General features: G+C 66.4%; 3 protein-coding genes across 12 annotated transcripts; all 3 read left to right on the top strand.

Moving 5' to 3' along the window:
• Positions 1 to 44: 44 nt before the first annotated feature.
• Positions 45 to 6045, top strand: LOC121343694 (AP-3 complex subunit sigma-2). Of its 2 annotated transcripts, none has more exons than XM_041419116.1 (6): positions 45 to 423; positions 658 to 749; positions 1240 to 1378; positions 1897 to 1968; positions 4938 to 5045; positions 5336 to 6045. In XM_041419116.1, exons 1-6 carry the CDS (start codon positions 355 to 357, stop codon positions 5462 to 5464), a joined length of 609 nt encoding a protein of 202 aa, XP_041275050.1. In that variant the 5' UTR covers positions 45 to 354; the 3' UTR covers positions 5465 to 6045. The 2 variants fall into 2 exon arrangements, with proteins under 2 accessions (XP_041275050.1, XP_041275051.1); XM_041419117.1 differs by having other exon boundaries at positions 47 to 423; positions 1267 to 1378.
• Positions 6046 to 6675: 630 nt separating this feature from the next.
• On the top strand, positions 6676 to 15528 carry LOC121343668 (alanyl aminopeptidase, membrane). 9 transcript variants are annotated; one of them, XM_041419051.1, is made up of 22 exons: positions 6789 to 8241; positions 9124 to 9222; positions 9818 to 10436; positions 10703 to 10848; positions 10925 to 11061; positions 11145 to 11271; positions 11379 to 11533; positions 11606 to 11719; positions 11835 to 11978; positions 12052 to 12117; positions 12259 to 12324; positions 12486 to 12658; positions 12738 to 12817; positions 12976 to 13109; positions 13198 to 13253; positions 13371 to 13518; positions 13628 to 13725; positions 13841 to 13948; positions 14035 to 14202; positions 14308 to 14448; positions 14560 to 14641; positions 15191 to 15528. In XM_041419051.1, exons 1-22 carry the CDS (start codon positions 7707 to 7709, stop codon positions 15347 to 15349), a joined length of 3555 nt encoding a protein of 1184 aa, XP_041274985.1. In that variant the 5' UTR covers positions 6789 to 7706; the 3' UTR covers positions 15350 to 15528. The 9 variants fall into 9 exon arrangements, with proteins under 9 accessions (XP_041274991.1, XP_041274990.1, XP_041274985.1 ...); XM_041419050.1 differs by having other exon boundaries at positions 9803 to 10436; XM_041419054.1 differs by having other exon boundaries at positions 8119 to 8241; positions 9537 to 10436.
• A 4312-nt stretch (positions 15529 to 19840) lies between these two features.
• On the top strand, positions 19841 to 21450 carry LOC121343381 (mesoderm posterior protein 1-like). Its single transcript, XM_041418498.1, has 2 exons — positions 19841 to 20998; positions 21388 to 21450. Exons 1-2 carry the CDS (start codon positions 20000 to 20002, stop codon positions 21448 to 21450), a joined length of 1062 nt encoding a protein of 353 aa, XP_041274432.1. The 5' UTR covers positions 19841 to 19999.
• Positions 21451 to 22690: the final 1240 nt, after the last annotated feature.

The following is a 22690-nucleotide window of genomic DNA, read 5'->3' as shown; positions in this document are numbered from 1 at the left end:
CCCGGCGGGGTGGCGCGCCCCCTGGCGGCGCGCGCGGGGAGCGGCGGTGCCGGTGCCCCCGGTGCTCCCGGCGCGGGCAGCAGCCGCCGCATCCCGGCTCCAGGCCTGCCCGTCTGCCCCGGCGGGCTGCGAGGAACGGCCGAGCGCGCCGCGGTGCAGCCGCGCGGTGCCCCCGCCCAGGAGCGGCTTTGATCGTTCCCGCGGCCCGGGCGCTCCGCAGGGTCACCCCGGGCTCAGCCCACCGGAGCCCGGTGCGCTTCCGGGGCGGCCGGGGGGCTTCCTGCGGTGGGTGTGCGGCCGCGGTGCTGCTGCCAGCGCTGATCCGGGCCCGGCCCGGCCCGACGCTCCGCCGGGATGATCAACGCCATCCTGGTGTTCAACAACCACGGGAAGCCGCGGCTCGTCCGCTTCTACCAGCACCTGGTGCGCCACCGGGGCCGCACCGGGCCGGGCCGCCGCCGGGGCTGCGGGGCGGGGGCCTGAGCCCGCTGCGGGAGCGGTGCGGGGCGGAGGGCTCCAGGGGCTGGGGGTGTCCGGGGGCAGGGGCGGTCGCTGCGGCACCTGCCGCTGCCCCGGGCGCGTCCTTGGCACCGGGGCCGGCCGGTCCCCCGGAGCCGCGGGTCCCGGGGGTGCGCAGCCACGGTGTCCTCCCGGCAGGCAGAAGAGGTGCAGCAGCAGATCATCCGCGACACCTTCCACCTGGTGCTGAAGCGGGATGACCACATCTGCAACTTCCTGGAGTGCGGCAGGTAGCGGCCGGGGGGCCGCGTCGGGCTGGCCCTGCGCCCTGCCGGCCGGGCCCCACAGCCCTCAGCCGTGCCCGTGTCCCCACAGCCCTCAGCCGGGCCCGTGTCCCCACAGCCCTCAGCCGGGCCCGTGTCCCCACAGCCCTCAGCCGGGCCCGTGTCCCCACAGCCCTCAGCCGGGCCCGTGTCCCCACAGCCCTCAGCCGGGCCCGTGTCCCCACAGCCCTCAGCCGGGCCCGTGTCCCCACAGCCCTCAGCCGGGCCCGTGTCCCCACAGCCCTCAGCCGGGCCCGTGTCCCCACAGCCCTCAGCCGGGCCCGTGTCCCCACAGCCCTCAGCCGGGCCCGTGTCCCCACAGCCCTCAGCCGGGCCCGTGTCCCCACAGCCCTCAGCCGGGCCCGTGTCCCCACAGCCCTCAGCCGGGCCCGTGTCCCCACAGCCCTCAGCCGGGCCCGTGTCCCCACAGCCCTCAGCCGCGCCCGGGTCCCCAGAGCCCTCAGCCGTGCCCGTGTCCCCACAGCCTGTTCGGCGGCTCGGACTACAAGCTGATCTACCGCCACTACGCCACGCTGTACTTCGTGTTCTGTGTGGACTCCTCGGAGAGCGAGCTGGGCATCCTGGACCTCATCCAGGTGCGTCCCTGCGGGGCCCGGCTGCCCTGGCAGCAGTCGGGGGCGTTCCGTGCCCGTGCCAGCCCTGTGCCAGCCCTTCTGAAAGGCCTGAGGAGCCCTCGGGGCCGTGATGGGGAGGGGGCCACACGTACTCCCTGAGCTGCTGCGTGCCTTCTTCACCTGGGAGCAGCAGGGAAGGCATCTGAAGGAATGTCTTTTAAAAATAGAAGCGTAGAGTCATTTAGGGTGGAAAGACCCCTCGGGAGCACTAAGTCCAACCATTAATCCCAGGATTCTGGAATCCCAGATTGCAAGGGTTCTCAGGGATTGGCACTGCCCTGGGCCTGTGCCCACGCTGGGGCTGACACGAGCCAGGTGCCATTGGCCTCTTGCTCACCTGGACACACCTGGGCTCATGTCCAGCCACAGTCCCCAGCATGCCTAGGTCCTTCTCCAGCTTCCCAGCCACTCTGTCCCGTGCCTGGAGTGCTCCACGGGGCTGGTGTGACCATGTTGCCTGCTCTCTGTCTGCTGCCCAGGTGTTTGTGGAGACGCTGGACAAGTGCTTTGAGAATGTCTGTGAACTGGACCTCATCTTCCACATGGACAAGGTGGGTGCTGGGCTCGGGGCTGCTCCAGAGCCTGCATTTCTTGGGAAATGCACCCAGGAGAGTGTGGGGATGGCAGGGGTCACTCTGGGGCGGACTGAGGTCCTGTATGGGAAGCTCTCAGCTGTGTTCTTTGAAAGGCACTCACATCATGCCCTCCCAAGGAGAGACCCCAGCACTGGGCTGCTCTGAGCCTGGGGCAGCCGTGCCCAGCCCCGGGGCTGCCAAGTGACACATCTGTGCCCCACAGGCAGCACTGCTGCAGCTGGGCAGACTCTGGCCTGGCGCTGGGCCGTTCTGCTCTGCTCCAGGCCGTGGCACCTCCTGGGAGTTAACATTTTACTACAGCTGCTGGGAAAAAACGGGAAGGAACAATGGGAGTGTTTGGAATTCAAAGTGCTGGGTAAACTTGGTTTGAGCCGCAGCCTGTAATGTTTCCTCTAGAGCCGGATGGAGATCCTGGGCGGGAACCGTCCTCCTTGGTCATGCCCTGGGTCACAAGGCTGGAGATAGCTGGGAATAGGTGGCCAGGAATAGGCTTGGAGCAGGGAGAGGCTTGGCTCAGGGTGCTGGGCTTGATCAAGATTTTCTTGCTTTGCTGTAGACAAAAACATATCAACAAAAAAGAGCACTGGGGGAAAAAAAAAAAGTGTAAAATGCTCCCTTTCTGTTCGTGATTCCAGCTGGGGAGCTGGCAGGGAGGGGGAGTGAGCAGGTCTGGGGAGTCTCTGCGTTACCAGCTGCTGAGGTCAGGCTTTGGTTTCACCGTTTGCCCTACTGCAAACTTTCCAAAATGCCACAACATAATTTTCTTGTCAGCAAAAGTGTTTATCAAAGGAGGAAGGAGGGCCGAGCAGCTGTGGGAGAAGTGTTGGCAGCTGCCCAGGTCACCTCTGCCCACAGCTGGGGGAGGATATGCTCGTGGGTACTGACTGTGGGAGGGGCAGGACCCAGCAGCTTTTCACTCAGCCTTGCTCTCAGCTTTACATGAGCTTTGCATGTAAAACACTGAGCCCACGGCCAGCCCGCAGCCCGCGGGCAGGGCACCTCACACCTTTGCCAGCAGCAGTGGGGCCACCCTTCCTCTGACCTCTCCTGCCAGAAGAACATTCTCAGGAGATGGGAATTGGGGGTTTCTGGTAGTGGAGACCCCAGCTCGGCCACCCAGGCTCTGCCAGCCCTTCCCATCCAATGCTCCTGCTGCTTCCCAGCTTTGACTCAACTCCTGGCCATTATCACTTGGTCCTCCGGTCTCTTTCTATATTTGGCACATGTTTATTTCTCAGATGTGCTCATGTTCCTGTGCTTCCCGGAGTTGGGTTGCAGAGGGACAGTGTTTGGGGGGCTGGGAATGTGCTGCTGTGTCCTGCTGGGCCCGGGCTGTCCCCCTGGGATGCCCAGGCAGGGCCATGAGTGTGTCCCCAGACAGGGCTGTGAATATCTCCCTGGGCAGGGGGTGGCAGGGTTCAGATGCAACTTTGGCTGCATCCTGTAATTTTTCTTTTTGCCTGAGGTTCCACCTTGCACTGCCTGTAGCACAGGGCCATGGGACCGGAGCTGTGGCAGGCCTGGGGTCCTGCTCCTGCCATGTGCCGATGGAGGGGGACATGGGTCAGGCACCAGTGACACCAGTGCTTGTAGCTGTCGGTGCTGGGAGCCTCAGCCCAGAGCTGCAGGGATGCCCTGTCCCAAGCGGGGCTCAGGGTGGGCTATGCCCAGCTCTCAGCTGTGCTTTCCGCCTTGGAGGGGAGTGTGAGCTGCACTCAGCAGCTGCGGGGTCCCAGAGGGGACACAGATTCCTCAGGAAGTGCTGCGCTTTGGCCTGGAAAACAAAACTTGCTCAAGATTTCTGCCCTGTTGGTTTGGAGCCAGCTTGGGCCGAAGCCAGATGTTGAAGGAACGTTTCCTGATGGTCCCATATCCTTTCAGGCTGCGGGAGCCACTTGCTCCAGCTGCTTCAGCATGCACTGGGACTGGGCTGTGGGATGGGGGTCCCAGGAGCTGCCTGGGGCTCACCCTGTGCCCTGCTGGTCCCACACACCTGCGGCTGCTGCAGGCACTGTGGGAGTGTGACAGGACCTGCGGGAGCCCTGGGCTGGGTCACAGAGCTGGGACTGCCCCTCAGAGCACGTTTTCTCGTGTTCTTTATTCTCCCCAGGATTGCCCTGAGGGTGTTAGTCACAAGGTGTTTACTAGTGCAGCCTGGCTCTGTGAAACCATAAAACAATCTCGTTACCCAACTGTGCTCCTGTGTAGCCTCTTTCATGGAACTAACTGGGTCCCATAAATCCATTATCTGTGCTGGGTGCTCACTGGGAACTGCTGACTCTGCAGACAATGCTGAGCTGAGCCAGGTGCAGGAGCTGAAGGGGGTTGTAGCCACCAGCACAGCCTGGCTGCCGCCTCGGGGCTGGTTGCAATTTCTGGGGTTGCAACTCAGCAATGTTCCTTTCCCTGCTCTGGCTGTGTGATTGCACTGGCCCTGCCTGGCTGTTCATCCGTGAACTCGAGGGATGCCAGGAAAGGAGCAGACTGCCTTGGCAGCTCTGTGCTTTTTCTGTGCCTGTGTCACAGTCCCAGCCTTCCTCACAGACAGCAGAGGCCAGGCTCCGGCCTGGCTCTCTGAGGAGAAGGAGCTTCTGGGGAGAAGTGTCCTCCCAGTGAGGACCCTGCTGCCTGCTGGGGTCATCTCTAGGACACACTCCTGCTGTACCCTGGCTCCTGGCCAGGGAGGGACCGGCCATGTGTCAGGGGTGCCACAGGGGCTGCCATGGGCCCGGTGGGTGTGTGTCATCTCCAGAGGGGTACAGGTGGTAAGTGGAGCTGTGGGGCTCCCCTTGGCCACCCTTTTGCTCTCCAGGCAGCTCAGAAGGGGACAGGGGGAGGTCTGTGTCCCTTGGGGAGATGCTGGCCCCTGACATCTCCCAGGAGCGGGCCCTCAGCCTTCTGTTCCCTCCGTCCCTCCCTGGCAGGTCCACCACATCCTGCAGGAGATGGTGATCGGCGGGATGGTGCTGGAGACCAACATGAACGAGATTGTGGCGCAGGTGGAGGCGCAGGGCAAGCTGGAGAAGGCAGAGGTGAGCGGTGACGCTGCGGAGCTGACAGACCCTGGGCTGCGAGGGGGTGACCCATGGGGACTGGGGTGGGACTGGGGGGATACCCAGGGTACTCCCAGTGTCTGCCTCCCTGAGCCCTCGGCATGGGCTGGGGGCATCCCTGCCCAGTGGTGCTCGTCAGGAGTGCGGGGAGCTGCTGGAAGTGGTTCTTTTGTCGAGGTTAATGACCCCAGGCCATTAAAGGTTTATCATGAAGATGCTGTGGAGGGGCTGTGGGGTGGGGCCGGTGCTCACGGTCCCTCTGTCCCCAGGGAGGCCTCTCAGCTGCTCCTTCCCGTGCTGTGTCGGCCGTGAAGAACATCAACCTGCCCGAGATCCCCCGCAACATCAACATCGGGGACATCAACATCAAAGTGCCCAATCTGTCACAGTTCATGTGAGCAGCCCGTGCTGGGGGGCTGCCTGCTAGGCAGAGCTGGGGTCCCGGCTCCTCCCGGGGCTCTGCCCGTGTGGCACACAGGGGCTGATGGTGGCCGAGGGCAGGGAGCAGTGACAGGGCTCAGAGAATGAGGGGGAGTCCCTCCCGGGGGGGGTCCCTTCCTCTGGAGCTGGGCTCAGTTCTGCTCCCTGGTCCCCCAACAAGGAGGCTGCTCTTCCTTCCCTTCCCTCCCTGCAGTCTCTCCTCGCTGTGGGGAAGAGTTGGCTCCTGCCTCTCCTGGGATTCTTGGGATTCCCAGAGGTGAAAGTGTGCCTGTAGTGACGGCTCTGTCAGGAGCTGCAGCTTGTCTCCTCCATCCTCCCAGCCATGGCTGTCCCGTGCCCTGGTCCTGCTCTCTGAGATGGGCCCCAGCTGGGTGGGGGTCACTCATGGGAACTGCTGTGTGCCCTGGGGACATGCTGGAGCGGGGATGTGGCAGCAAGAGGGATGGGAGCTGAGTGACCGGGGGGGCTTGCAGGGTCAGGCCAGGCTGGGGCTGCTGGAGTGTGTCCCTGTGTCCCAATAAACTGTCCTTGAACCCGTGTTTGTGTCTGCTGTGGGTGCTGCTGGACGGGGAGGGTGCCAGGGGCTCTGTGCAGCTCCTGGCGCGGCTGCAGCCCTGGGGGGCTTTTGGCTGGTGGAGGCCCAGGGGATGGGAAAGGGGGCCCCAGGGGAGGGCAGGGGGCTTAGGACAGGGTCCCTGGCTGCACGCTCTGCTCTCGGAGCAGGTGTGGGGAGGGTGATGGCCCTGTTAGGCTGTGATGGTGTCCCTGCTTTGGGCCTTTGGTGGCAGGTCACCCCTTGCCAGTTCCTGCCCTCTCCCTGCTGCAGAGCATCCTCTGCAGGGACCACTGTGAGCTCTGACAGCTCTGTGGGTGTGTGGGACCTGTGGGGCTGGGGTTCTCTGAGGCCGGGGAGGAGCAGGGCTGGTCCTGGGGGTCACAGTGACCCTGATGGGCTCTGTCAGCCGTGTACCCCACGCCCCTGGCTCCGCTGCGGCTCCATCTGGCCACCAGCCCCTGGGCTGGCCCGGGGCCCTTCCTCTGCTCCCCAGCTGTGCTCCGGGTTCTGCCTCCACTTCCCCTGGCAGGGAAACCGTGACTCTGCCTGGAAGGAATTTCCCCTCCCTGCAGCTTAACCCTTCCCCAGCTGGCCACTAGCCACACCAGTGCTCCTGGAGGTCAAGGAGCTGGGCTACCTGCTGTGTCCTCTTCTCCACTGGCTCTCCTCTTCCTCCTCTTCCTCCTCGTCCTCTTGTAGCTGCCGGCGAAGCGTGCAGGTGAGCCATCGTGCCGGTGCCATGTCCTGGGGCTGGGACAGTCGGAGGGGAACGCTCCGGCTCACCTCATGGCGAGCTGCCCTGCGCCAGGCCGGGCCATGGGGCTGGGCTGCCGCGGGCAGCGCCCGTGTCCGGCCCCAGCCACAGCATCCCCAGCCGCTGACAGGGCCGGGGCCGGCCACACGTGCTCCCTGCGCCGCGCCCGAGGCGGCTCTGGCCCCGGCCCCGGCCCCGGCCCAGGCCCCGGCCTGCGACTCTGCGGGGCCTGAGCCTGAGGCCCGTGGCCGCGCTGGGCCGGGGCGGCCCCTCTGCTCCAAGCCCGGGCTGAGGCTGGCATGAGCCGGGCCGAGCCCCCGGCCCGCGGAACCCCCAGCCCGCGGAGCTGCAGCCCCGAGGCAGTGGCTGAGGGCTGTGCGGAGTGCCCGGCGCTGTGCCCAGAGGGGCTGCTCCGCTGGCTGCTTCAGCAGGCCGCCCCCGAGCCCACAGCGAGCGGGGGCATGCGCCTGTGAAGGGCTGTGGGGCAGCGGCTGCCGCCCCGAGCCGCCCCCATGGAGATGGGGCTGGCTGCTGGGCACGGCTCCTGGCTCCAGCCCTGGCTGCTGGGCACGGCTCCTGGCCCCGGCCCTGGGTGCTGGGCACGGCTCCTGGCTCCAGCCCTGGGTGCTGGGCACGGCTTCTGGCCCCGGCCCTGGGTGCTGGGCACGGCTCCTGGCCCCAGCCCTGGGTGCCGGGCAGGGCTCCTGGCCCCAGCCCTGGGTGCTGGGCACGGCTCTGGGCCGCAGCCCTGGGTGCTGGGCACGGCTCCTGGCCCCGGCCCTGGGTGCTGGGCACGGCTCCTGGCCCTGGCCCTGGGTGCTGGGCACGGCTCTTGGCCCCAGCCCTGGGTGCCGGGCATGGCTCCTGGCCCCGGCCCTGGGTGCTGGGCATGGCTCTTGGCCCCAGCCCTGGGTGCTGGGCACGGCTCCTGGCCCCGGCCCTGGGTGCTGGGCACGGCTCCTGGCTCCAGCCCACAGCCTGCCCCGGCTGCACTGCGCTGTGGCACCCGCGGGTGCCGGGTTTGGCTGGGCTCAGCCCTGCCCGCCGGAGCGTGTTCCCAAAGCCAGGCCCTTCCCCAGCAGTCTTTCCCCTGAAACTGCCTCCTCGCCCCGCTTTTCCCCTAAAACTGCCTCCTCGCCCTGCTCCGGGGCGCCGAGCCCCTGCCGGAGGTTCTCCCCTCGCTGCCCCGGCCGTGCCGCCCCGCCGGCCGGCAGACACGAGGTTAAGGGGGCGAGAGCTGCGGGTTCCTGCCCTGGCGCTTCGGAGGAAGCTTTCCTCCCTTCGGAGCCGAGAGCGCGCAGCCGGGGCGGACAGCCGGGGCGGACAGGAGCACAGACGGGCAGCAGCACGGGCAGGGCGACCCGCGGGGCGCAGGAGCGGCAGCGGGGCGGGCAGACCCCGCTGCCCCGGCGGAGCGAAGGAAGGTGAGCGGGCGCGCTGCCGCTGCGGAGGCTCGGGGGGTGCGCAGCCCGAGCGGGGGCTCCGCGGGGTGCGCTGGGGTGGACCAGCAGGGAGAGGGGCTGCCGGGGGCTGTGGGGTGTGGGGCTCGCAGTGGGGTTCACATACGTGGGGGTTATGGGGCTCGTATGCAATGCGGAGCTTGGGGGGTCTGCGGGGGTGCATGGCGGTGTGGAGGGCTCTGGGGGGGTGTCAGGCTGTGGGGTGTGTGAGGCCAGAGCCCCAAGGGACCCATGTGCCCAGGGGGGTGACACCCAACATCTGTGCTGCTTGTGGGAGATGTGTGTGCTGCTGGCTGGGCTCCAGAGAGGGTCTTCTGGGAGTGGGGACAGAGTCCTGCAGGCTGGGGAAGTCGGGGTGTGGGTGCTGTGTCTGCTGCTCCCCATTCGCTCCATCCAGCCCCTCCCCAGGTAAGCCAGTAGGGGATGCCTGCGTGCTGTGCCCGAGGGGCTGTGGGGAGGGCCAGTGGGTGTGCACAGTGCCTGGCTCCCTCCCAGCCACCTGTGTGCCCTTGGGCCTCTGGGGCACTGTCCCCAAAGCCTTTGGCCAGAGCCAGGGTGGGGATGGGATTGAGAGAGCCAGCAGTCACCTCTGGGCTTGGGGGATGGCTGTGCCTAACAGGGAGTGCCAGGGACAGCAGCAGCATCCAGAGTGATTCGTGCCAGGCACAGCGGCCCCGGCAGGTGCAGCTGGGTGCTGTCAGGGACAGGGCAAGGACTCCCTGAGGACACCACTCACTCATCCTGGTTTGCCCTTTGCCCCAGCTATGGCTCCTGGCAACACTGTCCATATCTCCCTATGGAGAGATTGATTAGATCCTGAGAACAGGACTTCCTATTTTTTCCCAGTGTGTGACAGGATGTGTCATCCCCACCCTGGGTGGGGACCTCACCTGTGCCCACTGGGGCTGGGCTCACAAGGACGGAGTTTGACCCCGATGCCTCCAGGTACCTGACCCTGGACTTTGAGAGGGCTGTGGGCAGAGGAGTCCTGCCCAAGTGTCCCTCCCCACATTCCCCCACCGCTGCCAGGCCCCTGTGCTGCACCACGCTGCCCTGCTTTCCCTGGGTGGGGCAGCCTGTGAGCTGTGCCCCCCGCACGCCGGGGCGGCCTGGACCCTCTGGCAGTGTCACTCGAGGGTGAATGGGGTGCCACTGAGTCTGCATCTGAGCTTGGCTGATGGGGACACACGCTGGGCCCCGCAGCATGGTGGGGATGTGGCTGCTGGCTGCGACCACCCGCTCTGTCCCTCCCTGTGCAGGGCCAGGCCAGCGCTGGGGCAGGACGCCGGGGTCAGGCGCACAGCCCGCTCACGCTCCCCGATGGTGCCACCCCCACTGCCAGCTCTGCCCCTGCAGCAGCGGCGCCGGGCGTTGCTGCTCCTGCCAGCCTGGGGGGCGGGCGGGTGGAAAGCTCATCCCAGGGTCTGTCGCCGCCCTGAACCCCATGCCCATTTAATCCTTCACCCATTAACTTGGGCTAATAAACCTCGTGGGAGCGAGAGGCTAAAAGCCGTGCTTGCATCAGCGCCGTCTCTGCCAGTGCCGCTCCTGCTGCCCGCCATGGCAGGTGGCTTCTTCATCAGCAAGACCGTGGGCATCGTGGCCATCGTGCTGGGCCTGGGGGCTGTGGCCACCATCATTGCACTCTCGGTGGTGTACGCCCAGGAAAAGAACAAGGGGACATCAGATGTGGGCAGCAGCACCACGGCCAGCCCCAACACCACCACCAGCACCACCCCTGCCCCCAACAACCCCTGGAACCGGTGGAGGTTGCCGGCCTCGCTGAAGCCGGAGTTCTACGAGGTGTCCCTGCAGCCCTTCCTGAAGCCCGATGCCAACAACATGTACATCTTCAAGGGCAACAGCAGCGTGGTCTTCTTGTGTGAGGAAGCCACCAACCTCATCCTCATCCACAGCAAGAAACTGAACTACACCATGCAGGGCTCCTTCCATGCCACCTTGCAGGCAGAGGATGGTGGCAGTGCCCCTGCCATCTCCAGCACCTGGCTGGAGGATACCACCCAGTACCTGGTGGTGCAGCTGGCTGCTCCCCTGCAGCAGGGCCAGCGGTACCGGCTGTCCAGCAGCTTCACCGGGGAGCTGGCCGATGACCTGGCTGGCTTCTATCGCAGCGAATACACGGACGAGTCGGGCACCAAGTAGGTGGAAGGCAGGGGACGCGGTGGAAGCCACAGGGCTGGCCCAGTGTGGTGGTGGGAAAGGGAATGGGGGCACGGGGCTGGCACAGGGCAGTGGAGGGCATGGGCTGGCTTTGGGGCTCCTCTCCCACCAGGACCATGGGATGGGTGTGTGGAGCCTCTGTGCCCCACTTGCATCCTCATGCTGCCCCAGTGGCGATGGGAGAAAGGGGACTGGGGGGTGCGCCTCCACAGGGACCCCCAGGACTGATGGGGCTGGCTCACAGGCAGGTGGTGGCCACCACTCAGATGCAGGCGCCTGATGCACGCAAAGCTTTCCCCTGCTTCGACGAGCCGGCCATGAAAGCCAACTTCACAGTGACACTGATCCACCCCTCCGGCTACGGGGCCATTTCCAACATGCCTGCCAAAAGTGAGTGGGGCGGGGGGACCCCACTGTGGGGCTGGGGGTCTGGCAGGGCTGTGGAGTGATTCTGTGATCTCCACAGACACCAGGAACCAGGAGATTGATGGAGAAATCTGGCATGTCACTGAGTTTTACACCACTCCCCGGATGTCCACGTACCTTCTGGCCTTCATTGTCAGCCAGTTCAGCAAAGTGGAGAGAATCTCGAATGGGACACTGGTAGGATGGGGTGGGGTGCACCCCCTGCCCACCTGGGTGGCTGAGCCTGGGCCACTGATGAGTCCTGCATCCCTCCTCTCCAGATTCGCATCTGGGGCCGCCCCAAAGCCATCGCTGAGGGCCAGGGCGACTACGCACTCAATGTCACTGGCCCCATCCTCAACTTCTTTGAGAAGCATTACAACACGTCCTACCCGCTCCCGAAGTCTGGTGGGTGCTGCGGGGCGCCCGGGACCCTGGGTTGAGGTGCCCAGGCAGGGGGCAAGATGGTCCAGCGTGCTGTCAGCAGGGCACTGACCGGAGCCCTCCGCCCCCAGACCAGGTTGGCCTCCCCGATTTCAATGCGGGCGCGATGGAGAACTGGGGGCTGGTGACCTACCGGGAGAACTCGCTGCTCTTTGATGCTAGCTACTCGTCCATCGGCAACAAGGAGCGGGTGGTGACCGTCATCGCCCACGAGCTGGCACACCAGGTACCTGCCGCGCCCCTCGCCCCCTGCCCCGACTGACGGCTGGCGGCTGAGGGAGTGCCGTGCCCTCTGCAGTGGTTTGGGAATTTGGTGACGCTGCGGTGGTGGAACGACCTGTGGCTGAACGAGGGCTTCGCCTCGTACGTGGAGTACCTGGGTGCCGACTCTGCTGAGCCCACCTGGAACATTGTGAGTGCCAGGGACGAGGGGCGTGGGGGCAGGCAGGGGAACGGGCACCCCGGGGCTGCCCCGGTGGCGGGCGGTACGCGCGGGGCTCAGGCGGGTGCCGGTGCCCCCTCTGCAGAAAGACCTGATGGTGCTGAACGAGCTGCATGCCGTGATGGCCACAGACGCCCTGGCCAGCTCCCACCCGCTCTCCTTCCGCGAGGACGAGATCAACACCCCAGCCCAGATCAGTGAAGTCTTCGACACCATTGCCTACAGCAAGGTGTGCACGGGCGTCCCTGGGTGGGGATGGACTCTGGGGTGTCCCTGCCTTCTCTGACCTGCTGTCCCTGCAGGGAGCATCGGTGCTGCGGATGCTCTCGAGCTTCCTCAGTGAGGACATCTTCAAGGAGGGGCTGCAGGTGAGGTGCTGCTGGTACTGGGGGCAGCGAGCCCAGTGCAGGGTGGGCATCCCATGGTAGAGACCTTCCCGGCTGCTCTAGGGGGGTCCCACACCCCAGATTTGTCCTTGCTCACCCATCTCTCCTGGTGCTCTCCCACAGTCCTACCTCCACACCTTCTCCTACAGCAACACCATCTACGCTGACCTCTGGGTCCATCTGCAACAGGTAGGAGGGGGCTGGTGCTCCTGCAGCATCCCCGGCCCTGGCTCTGGGGGCTGCCTGGTGTGGCGGGGTCCCACATGCTGGGTGAGGGTTGCAGCGCTGGCCAAGCCCCACGCTGGCCGTGCCCCTGGCCCTGGTGACCGGTGGCACTGCCATCCCCGCAGGCGGTGGACAAGAACAGCGTCAAACTGCCTGACAGTATCAGCAACATCATGGACCGCTGGACGCTGCAGATGGGCTTCCCTGTGGTCACTGTTGACACTCGCAGTGGCACCGTCAGCCAGGCCCATTTTCTGCTGGACTCCACATCTTCTGTGGACAGACCCTCTGTTTTCAAGTGAGTGTGGCGGGGCTGGCTGGGAACTGAGGGGTCAGGGGATGAAGGCCAGTCCCACACCTGTCTGTCCACGGCGCAGCTACACCTGGATTGTCCCCATCACCTGGATGACAGGCAGTGGCCAGGGGAGCAACACCTACTGGCTGACCGAAGTCACAGGTATGGCATGTCCTGGCCATGGGTGGGGGTCTCGCTGTCACTTCCACTGCCATGGCACTGGTCGGGGCTCCCAGGGAGGCAGTGGTGGTGGGGGCTGAGCCTGGTCCTCCCTGGCGGGGGGGGTGCAGCTCTGGCAGAGCCTCCTGTCCCTTTCCCAGCCACCTACACCGACTTCAGGGTCAACACCCCCAACTGGCTCCTGCTGAACCTCAATGTCACCGGGTACTTCCGTGTCAATTACAACCAGGAGAACTGGGATCAGCTCCTCAAGCAGCTTGACACTAACCACATGGTACATGGGGTGCTCAGGGCTGTGGTGGGGGACTCCATTCACACCACCCCGCTCAGGCTGCCCTGAGACACTGACTTTGCTCTCTCAGGTCTTCCCTGTGATCAACCGTGCCCAGATCATTGACGATGCCTTTAACCTGGCCAGGTGAGCCCTGCCTGGTGGTCTGGGTGCCACTGGGGTGAGGGGCTGGGTGGGGTGGGTGCCCTGGGGTGGGCAGTGCCAGTGGGGCTCGAGAGGTGACGCTGCCCTCACCCCTGACAGGGCCAAGTACGTCAATGTGACCTTGGCTCTGAACACGACACGGTTCCTGAGCCAGGAGACGGAATACATGCCCTGGCAGGCAGCACTCTCCAACCTCAAGTACTTCCAGCAGATGTTTGACCGCAGCGAGGTCTTTGGGGCCATGTCGGTGAGTGGTGCCAGCCCCCCGTGCTGGGTGTGAGGGGCCAGGATTGCCCCCACGGTGGTGTGGGGGCTGCTGCCAGTGTCACTGGGCACTGACTCCCTCTTGCCCCCAGAAATACATGAAGAAGCAGGTGACCCCTCTCTTCGAGTACTACCAGAAGATCACCAATAACTGGGAAAATATCCCCAGTGACTACCCGCTGATGGTCCAGTGAGTACCGTGGCCCTGGGGCTGGGTCCCTGGGGTCTCCCTGACTGCCCCCAGCTGGCACTGGCCGGTGGGTGCCCTGTGCCGGACCCCAGCCCTCACGGCCTCTCTCCCCCAGGTACAACGAGGCCAATGCCATCAGCACCGCCTGCTCCTTCGGTGTCACTGCTTGCCAGAATTTGGCCATCAACTACTTGCGCCGGTGGCAGAATAGCAGCACCAACCCGTGAGTCCTCGGAAGCCCTGGTGCTGTGTGTGCTCGGGATGGGCACGGCCAGGGGCTCCTGGCACTGACAGCTCTTACCCCAACAGGGTCCCCCCGAACCTGCGCTCAGCCATCTACTGCAGCATGGTGGCCACGGGCGGGGAGGATGCCTGGGATTTCCTCTGGGAGAAGTTCAAGGAGGCCCACGTGGTGTCTGAGGCTGACAAGCTCCGCACAGCCCTCTCCTGCAGCCCGCACCCCTGGATCCTCAACCGGTGCGTGTGGGGTCTGGCTGGCACTGCGGTGTGTCCCACCAGCCATCACCCTCCTCACGCCCGCTGCCCCTGCCAGCCCCTCACCCCCTCGTCGTGCCCCTCCAGGTACCTGCAGTACACGCTCGACCCTACAAAGATCCGGAAGCAGGATGCCACCTCCACCATCAACAGCATTGCCAGCAACGTCGTGGGGCAGCCCCTGGCCTGGGACTTCATCCGTGGCAACTGGAGGACGCTCTTCACCCAGTGAGCACCGCGGGGTCCGGGGGCACCCTGCCTGCCTGCGCCCCTGGAGGGTGGCACTGTCCCTTCCCCTGTCCCCTGTCCCCTTGGCTCAGCACACTTCTGCTCTCCCAGGTACGGGGGCGGCTCCTTCTCCTTCTCCCGCCTGATTTTAGCTGTGACCCAGCGCTTCTCCTCAGAGTTTGAGCTGCAACAGGTGAGGCTGGACTCTGGCAGGAGCCAGGGGACCAGGGACCCCAGTCTTGGCAGAGCTGCCCTTTGCCAGCAGCCCTTGAGAGGGCATTTCCTGCCCCTTGTGTGCCCAGGGGTGCAAGAGGCTTCTGTCCTTGTCACAGGCTGCTGGGTGCCTGCTGGGGTGATGGCAGGGATGCCCAAGGGCTGTCAGAGTGCTCCTGGGGGCTGTTGGGGTGCTGCATGGGCTGCTGGAGGCTGTTGGGGTGCTTCTGGAGGCTGCTGAGATGGTGCTGGGGGCTCTCAGGGTGCTGTTGGGGCTGTTAGGATAATGTTGGGTGGTGTTGAGGGCTGCTGGAGTGGTGCTGGGGGCTCACAGAGGCTATTGGGGTGCTCCTGGGCGCTGTTGGTGTCCTGCCAGGCAGCAGCTGAGAGATGCTGGGGTGGTGCTGGAGTGCTCCCAGGGGCTGTCAGGGGCTGGAGTGCTCCCAGGGGTGTTCCTGGGGGGGTGTCAGTGGTGCTGGGAGCTGCTGGGATCTGCCCTGCCTGCTCCAGCCCCGTCTCTGCCTGGCAGCTGGAGCAGTTCAAGAAGGACAACCAGGACATCGGGTTTGGGTCGGGGACGCGGGCGCTGGAGCAGGCGCTGGAGCAGACCCGCGCTAACATCAAGTGGGTGGAGGAGAACCGGGCCGCGGTGCTGAGCTGGTTTGAGAGCGAGAGCAAGAGCGGATAACGGGCGCCTGCGCTTCCCCGGCCACCGGGACGGACCCTCGGCAGCCCCCCTCCCTGCATCCCCCCGCCCTGCCACGGAGGGGCTGACGCCTGCATGATGGGCACTGCAGACTCGGGGGGCTCGGCAGGGGGAGTCGGGCTGCTGCGCTCTGGGCTGTAAATAAATACCTGGTTTCCAGAGCCACCCTGCGGGCCGGGCCGTGCTGCGGGGGCTCCGGCAGACTGGGTGGGAAGCGCCAGGGCCCCTGCGGGCCCGGGGCGGGCCCGGGGCTGGGAGCCCCCCGGCTGTTAGGAGCCTGGTGCTAAGTGGCTCTGGGGGCTTCGCTGACGCCAGCCCCCAGCCCCTCTGTCTGACAGCTGCGTGTGAGCTCTCCTGCTGGGCCCTGCTCAGGGGGACTGGCACCGGGACCCCTCTGCCTGCGCTGCCCTGGGCAGGTGCTGCAGGCTCGGGCAGGGCCAGGCTGTGACAGGTAGGAGGGACTGTCCCTCAGGGGCCACCCTGCGCCCTGCGGGGCCGGAGCTGCCTTTGGGCTCAGGGAAGGGAGGGGACCCCAGGCAGGTGGGAGCTGGGGGTCAGTGGGGCTGGGGACAGCCTCGGTGGTGAGTCCCTCTGCCACCTCAGCCCTGGGACACGTCTGGGCCGTGGGTTGGGCTGGCAGTGGGCACCGAGCCGCTGGCCCGGGGCAGCACCTGGCAGTGTGTGTGGGGTGCCAGGCTGAAGGGTGCACCTGGGGTGCAGCCAGCAGGTCCCGCAGTCAGGAATAGGGGAGCAGCTCTGCAGAGTGGCTTTAGTGAGGATCCCGGTGTCTGTCCCATCCTGTGCAGCTTTGTGTCATGGCTGTGCCACCGACCCATGGCCATGCCACTGTCCCACTGCCCCACTGCCATGCCACCGTGCCTGTGTGGGCTCTGTGTCCAGGGGTGAAGGCAGCTCCAGCCCCACAGCTGCTGGGGTGCAGCTGGGCAGGAGAGGCAGCAGCAGGAGCTGGGAAGATGAGGCTGGCTGGGGCCCAGGAGCTGCTGAGCCATGTGGATCGAGCTGTGTGAAGTGAGTGGCTGTGGGACACCCCACCTTGCACCCCCTGCCACCCACCCCATGAGGACCATCCTCCACCCCACCCCAGGGACTGCAGGGGCTGGGCAGGGTCTTTGGGTACCTGGTGATGTGTGGGCAGCTGGGACCCAAGTTCAGGGATCCTGTGGTGCCCTGTGGCCATCAGTCCTGCCCTGGGGGGCTCCCAGCAGCAGCAGGAAGGTGCCCTATTAGCCGTGGCTGTGGCACATCTGTGGGGAGGCTCCAGGGCACTGGGAATCCTCTGAAGCTCTGGGGGGATCCCTGCAGCAGGGGTGTAGGGGATGACCCTATATCCAGCTCCGGACCCCCAAGCACCTGCGGGGCAGTGCCCGCAGCAGGGCTGCAGAGAGGCGACCCCCAGGCACCCGTCCCCATGCCGGGAGCCCCGTGCAGCTCGGGGGGCGTCCCCGGCACGGCAGGTGACCCCCAGCCCGCGGCGCCGGGCGGCGAAGCATCGCGGGGCTCCGTGTCCTGGCAGCACCCCAGGACCCGGGGACACAGGGGACAGTGTCGGGGGGCCGGCGCCCCTCGGCCGAGCCCCAGCAGGGCGGAAAGGTGGGCGATGTAGCGGGTGGCGAGGTGCAGGGTCGCGTTCCTGGTGAGGACAGGCAGTGCCGCAGTTTCTCTGCGGGACCCCCGCTCCCCCGCGGCCCCGCAGCCCCTTCCTGCCCCGAGGGGACGCAGGGGGACTCTGCCGAAGGAGCCGGGGGTGCGGGCTGTGTCTGGCCCTGGCTGGGCACTGTTCTGCGGGCCCCGTCTGGGGGTAACCCCGGCTTTATTTGGGCCGGGGGTGCGGGGCGATGCCTCTGCGCCCTCCTGGAGGTATCCCGGAGCTCCCCCAGCCTCGCCCCGCTCCGGGCGGGCGGCAGGAGCCTGGGAATGCCGGGCCCATTTGCAGAGGTGTCAGATCTGACTCCTTCGGTCCTTAATTGGTCCTGCCGGCGCTGGGAAGTGTGTGGGGACCCATTCACACGGCCGTGAGAGATGCTAACGTGCCGCCAGCCCCGCAGCACCGTACCGCATCACCCCGCACCGCACCTCCCCGCACGGCCGCCCTGCCCGCGGCAGCCCGGCCCGGGACTTGACCTTCCAATGCCGGACCCCGAGCCGCCAGCCCTGGCACCCGGCAGAGTCCCCTGGGCAGCTCCCTGCCCTCTGCCCAGCTGCCAGCCCCGGCTCCGGGCGCTGTGCGAGCTCTGGCTCAGGCTGACGGCCCTAAGGGGCAGGGGGTGGGCGGCCGGGGGGCTCCCTTCCCAGAGACATCCCGGCACTGGCCGTGCTGCTCCTGGCCCCGCAGTCCGAAGGGATGCAGCCCCGGACGGCTCCAGACAAGCTGAGCCACCTGGGGACCCACCAGGCTGTGCCCCTGCTCCGTCTGGGGGTCCCTGTGCTGCTGCGGGCGGGGGTCCCCAGGGCACAGGGGTGCACCGTGCTGGGTGACGAAGTCTTGAGGGTGCCGGGGACAGGGGACCCTCTGTGCAGATGGGCTGAGGGAGAGCGGGGGCCGAGGGGGCTCTTTGCCAGGAGCTGACCCCTGCACCAGACACAGCCCCGGGCAGTGTCCCAGTGTCCCTGTGAGCGCTGCCTGTCCTGGACAGAGGGACAAGCGTGACCCCCAGAAACCACACAGGGTCTGATCTGGGATGGCGGGTCCCCAGTGGGCAGGGAGGTGTCCCAGGAATCCCAGCAGGGCAGGAGGGCTGGGGGCTCCCGGGGGCTCCCGGGGGCACAGCCTGAGCTGGGCACTGGCTGAGCTCTGTGGTGCCCTGGCCGTGCTGCCCCATGGCCCTGCACCCTACTCCCCTGACAGGGATGGGGGAGCCCACCCTGCTCCCGGGGTGAGGGGCTGCAGGGTGTCCTGCTGTCACCAAAAGTTGGGAATCAAACCCTCTAACACTGCATTTCAGTGTTAGAAAGTGGCATTGCTTTATTTCAGTGCTGGGTGTGCAGAGCATGTCTCCTGCTACCTACACCACAGCTGGCTAACAGACTAGATTAAATCTTTGTAAGTTATTAATTACATTTCCCAAAGCTCATACAAGTATGCTAAACAGTCCTGCAAATTCTTTTGCATGTTTATGTCACTTTGTGGAGCTTATTCATAAGAGTAGGGATGTATCAGGGTCTCTGGTGCTCATTTGGGGAACACCCTATTCCTCAAATTATCTGGTTTTGGTCATAGGCCAAAACCAAAAAATTTTCTTCTCTTTGAATACATGCCAGCTCTGTGGTCTGGATACATCATCTTACCAGTGTTGGTCAGGCCCTCAGTCTTTAAGGCTAAGATAACCACTTGCACACATTAATACAGGACTAAGCGCTTCTGGCTGAAGCTAAAGGAATTCACAAGACTTAAACACTCTTTGTCAGAATTAAAGATTTTCCCAACCCTGCGGGGGCTCTGACCCCACGGCCGGCGCTGCCCCGGCCCAGCCGCGCTCCAGCACTTGTCCAAACAGGGAGGTGGGAAGCGGCTGCGGCGGGTGCAGAACTCATTACCCGGGAGCTCATCAGCTAATGCGGCCCAGGAGGGGGCCGGCAGCGGGGAGGGGGCCGTGCCTGGCCGGGCCGTGGGGTGCAGGTCTCCCCTCGGACCCCGCTGCGCCCCCAGACTGGGCTGGATGTTGGAACGGGGCTGGCCCTGGTGGCTCCGATGGGTCAGTGAGGGCACTGCTCACACGTGCACACACGGTTTGGGGGTCCTGTGTCACCCGGCTGTATCCCCTCAGCTGTGCCCCCGGCTCTGGGGGGATCCTGTGCCCCTCATGTTCCCAGGGCTCCGCACACCCCCTTTGGGGGTTCCTGCACCCCGCAGTACCAGCGGGCTGTGCACGCCCAGTTCGGGGGCCCTGTACCCCCAGATGTACCCCAGACCAGGCCGTGCACACCAGCGCTGGGGCCCGTGCCGCGCCGTGCCCGTGTCCCCTTGCTCCCTGATGGATTTTCCGTCCCTCGGCGGGGCCGTTTCCAGGGAAACCTTCACACCCGCCGGCCCCGACACCTGCGGGGCCTGGGAACGCGGCGGGGGGGCTCCTCCCAGCCCGGCCCGGCCCTGCACACCCGCGGCCCGAGGGGGCTCCCCCGCCGCTGCCGGCACCGGGCAGCCCGAGGGGTCCCTCAGGCAGCCGGCACCCCCAAACCGGGCGGGGGGTGTCCCACAAAGCCTCAGGGGCAGCTCCCTGCGCTGCACGGGGAGATGCAGGGACACGCCACCGCAGACCCGCTGCAAACCCCCCTGAAGCCCCATGCGAGCCCCAAAACGCCCCCAGGGCGCCCCGCTGCAGCCCCGCTGGGGCTCCCCCAGCAGAGCTGCCGAGACCCCGCTGCAGCTCCCGGGAGGGTCCCGGCCCCGGCCCCCGCCCCGCTCGGGAGCCAGGGGCAGCACCGAGCAGCTTCACACCTCTGGGGTGAAATTCGTCACCCCGCGTTCACAGCCGCGGCCCGGGCCCCCCGCCCCCCGGGACCCCCGGCCTTTGAAGTGCTGCAGCCGCGAAGGTGCCTCTTCACACCTCCGGGCCGGCATAAAGCCGGGGCGCTGGGAGCCGCGGCACACCGGTGCCAGCCTCCGGCCCCGCCATGGCCCACGGCCGCACGCTGCCCGCCGCCGCCCCGCCGCCGCACCGGGCTGAGCGCGGAGCCCCGGACCCGCTGGGCTACAGCAGCAGCTCCCCCGCCGCATCGCCCGACTCCTGCGGCCTCGCGTCCCCCGCCGCGGCTCGGGGGCCCTGCCGCGGGCACGCCGCCCCCCGCCCCCGGGGCAGGAAGGGGCTGCGGGCCGGCGGGGCGGCGGGGGTCCCGCGGCAGAGCGCCAGCGAGCGGGAGAAGCTGCGGATGCGGCGGCTGGCGCAGGCCCTGCTGCGGCTGCGGCACTACCTGCCGCCCGCGCTGGCGCCCGCCGGGCAGACCCTCACCAAGATCGAGACGCTGCGCCTCGCCACCCGCTACATCGCCCACCTCTCCGCCCTGCTGGGGCTCGGCCGGGGGGCGCCGGCCCCCCGACACTGTCCCCTGTGTCCCCGGGTCCTGGGGTGCTGCCAGGACACGGAGCCCCGCGATGCTTCGCCGCCCGGCGCCGCGGGCTGGGGGTCACCTGCCGTGCCGGGGACGCCCCCCGAGCTGCACGGGGCTCCCGGCATGGGGACGGGTGCCTGGGGGTCGCCTCTCTGCAGCCCTGCTGCGGGCACTGCCCCGCAGGTGCTTGGGGGTCCGGAGCTGGCGTTAGAGACCTGGGGGTCACCCCCTTACACCCCTGCTGCAGGGACCCTCCCAGATGCACTTGGGGGTCCCAACATCGGAATGGAGACCTGGGGGTCTCCCTCCTACATCCCTGCGACCGGGACCCCTCCAGATGTTCTTGGGGTTCCCAACATCCAGACGGAGACCTGGGGGCCACCCCCCTACATGGCTGCAGTGGGGACCTCCTCAGAGCTGAACAAGGCTGTCACCTCCCCTGCGTCACCCTGGCTGACCCCTCCCCACTCTGCAGGGGCTGGGGCCCCCCCGGATCTCCCTGGTGATGTCCTGGACACGGGACTGATGCTGTCAGAGTTCGTGGGCACAGGGACAGTCACCCAGGTACGTGCTGGTGGGGTTTGGGTGACTCTCAGCATGGGGAAGGTGTGGGGCAGGGATCAACCCCCCCTGGGGTGGCCTCAGAGTCCTCTTGGTGTGGGGCAGTGCAGGAACTGGTTTTGGGGTAGCAACAGCCTTGTCTGGGGTTGGGAATGGAGAGGCGAGCCCTGCTCGGTGCAGCGGCTGAGCTGGATCCCCCTGCCTGCCCCATCCTTCCTGGTGCTTCCCTCCCTCATGTTTGTGGGGATCCCATTAGTGGGGACAGAATGGAGTCCCTTGTCCTGCTTGGCCCTGCCCAGGAGCCCTTCCAGTGGGTGGGCTGTCACTGCCACGACCCCAGCCCTGCCCGCAGCTCTGTGTGGCCGCTCACCCTCTCCCTGTCTGCTCCCCAGGATCTCTCTGCGGACCTGCTCTCCCTGCTGGAGGCTCTGCTCCCAGCACAGCCCCGGCACTGACCCGGGTGAGTCCCCGGGCCTGGAGCACCCCCGATGCCCGTCTGGAGCCCTGCAGCTTGGGGACACGCTGGCCCTTGGGACAGCTGCAGGAACCAGCTGCCCCTGGGAGCCTGGAGCCGTGCTGGATGTGAATAAACCCTTGTGCCCTCTCTGAGTGTCCGTGTGGCTGTTCCCAGGAGCTGGGCACGGAATGGGGTTTGGCGTGCCTGGGCTCTCCTCGCTGGGCTGCAGGGGCAGCCAGGCACCAGCTGGGAGAGCAACCTGGGGGAGTATCAAGAGAGATGCTCCCCCTGCCCTGGGCCTGACCCCCGGCCAGGAAGGGCTGAGGAGCCCCAGCAGCCTCCAGATCCAGCCTTCCCCTGGCAGTTCTGGGCCTGTGGGAGCTCCCAAGGCAGAGTGAGATGGGAAGATTTGGGAGTCCAGCTCGGTGTGGTGATGGGCCTGAGCCCACGGGCTGGAGACCCTGCCAGGAGCTGGTGATGGGCACCCTATGCCCCCAGCCCCCTTGGTGGCTCCCTGAAGTCTGGGGTTCTCATTAGCAGGAGGGTGTTGGGACCTGGCAGCCATGTGCTAATGTGTCAGGGGAGTGTCCTCCCAGCTCTGGGCTCTGGGGTGAAGGGCGGGGGGTTAATGAACCCCATGGAGTGTGAAAGGGCTCTCTAATGAGGTTAATATCCTCTGCTGGGTCCGAGGAAGGGCGTGACAGAACGGGAGACAAGCCTTTGAGATGCAAAGCAACCCCCTGCTCTGCCCTCTTCGGCGGCAGTCCCGCTCTCCAGCCAGGGCTGAAGGGACCTGGGCACGTGCTCCAGCCCTGGGGACACTGCCATGGGGGTGACCACAGTCTGCAGGAGCAGCTGGCAGTGGCAGGGCTGGGAGGAGGGACCTCTGGGTCTCTGAGCCCCCCAAATGCTGCCCCTCAGTGCAAGGAGCCCTTGTGTGCTCTGATACCTGGCCGTGGCAGCAGCAGTGCCAGACCTGGGGGGCACCAGCAGCACCCCCTGGGCAGGGGGCTCCCTGCCACAGATGCGGGGCACATCCCACTGTCCAGTCCTGTGTGTGAGCCCCACGCACGCTTACGTGTGTGTCCGTGTGCTGTGGGTGGCAGGGGAAGGACCGTGCTGTTCCGAGCTGCTGGCTGCGTCAAGGACCATTCAGAGCTGCCAAGGGCGCCCACGCCACAGCAGCTGCAGCAGCAGGTGCTGCCTCTCTGCAGTACCTGCCCCGGTACCTGCCCTGC

Source organism: Onychostruthus taczanowskii, unplaced genomic scaffold (genome assembly GCF_017590055.1).
Source record: "Onychostruthus taczanowskii isolate IOZ18803 unplaced genomic scaffold, ASM1759005v1 scaffold6, whole genome shotgun sequence".
NCBI lineage: Eukaryota > Metazoa > Chordata > Aves > Passeriformes > Passeridae > Onychostruthus > Onychostruthus taczanowskii.
This window is presented reverse-complemented; position numbering and strand designations above follow the sequence as displayed.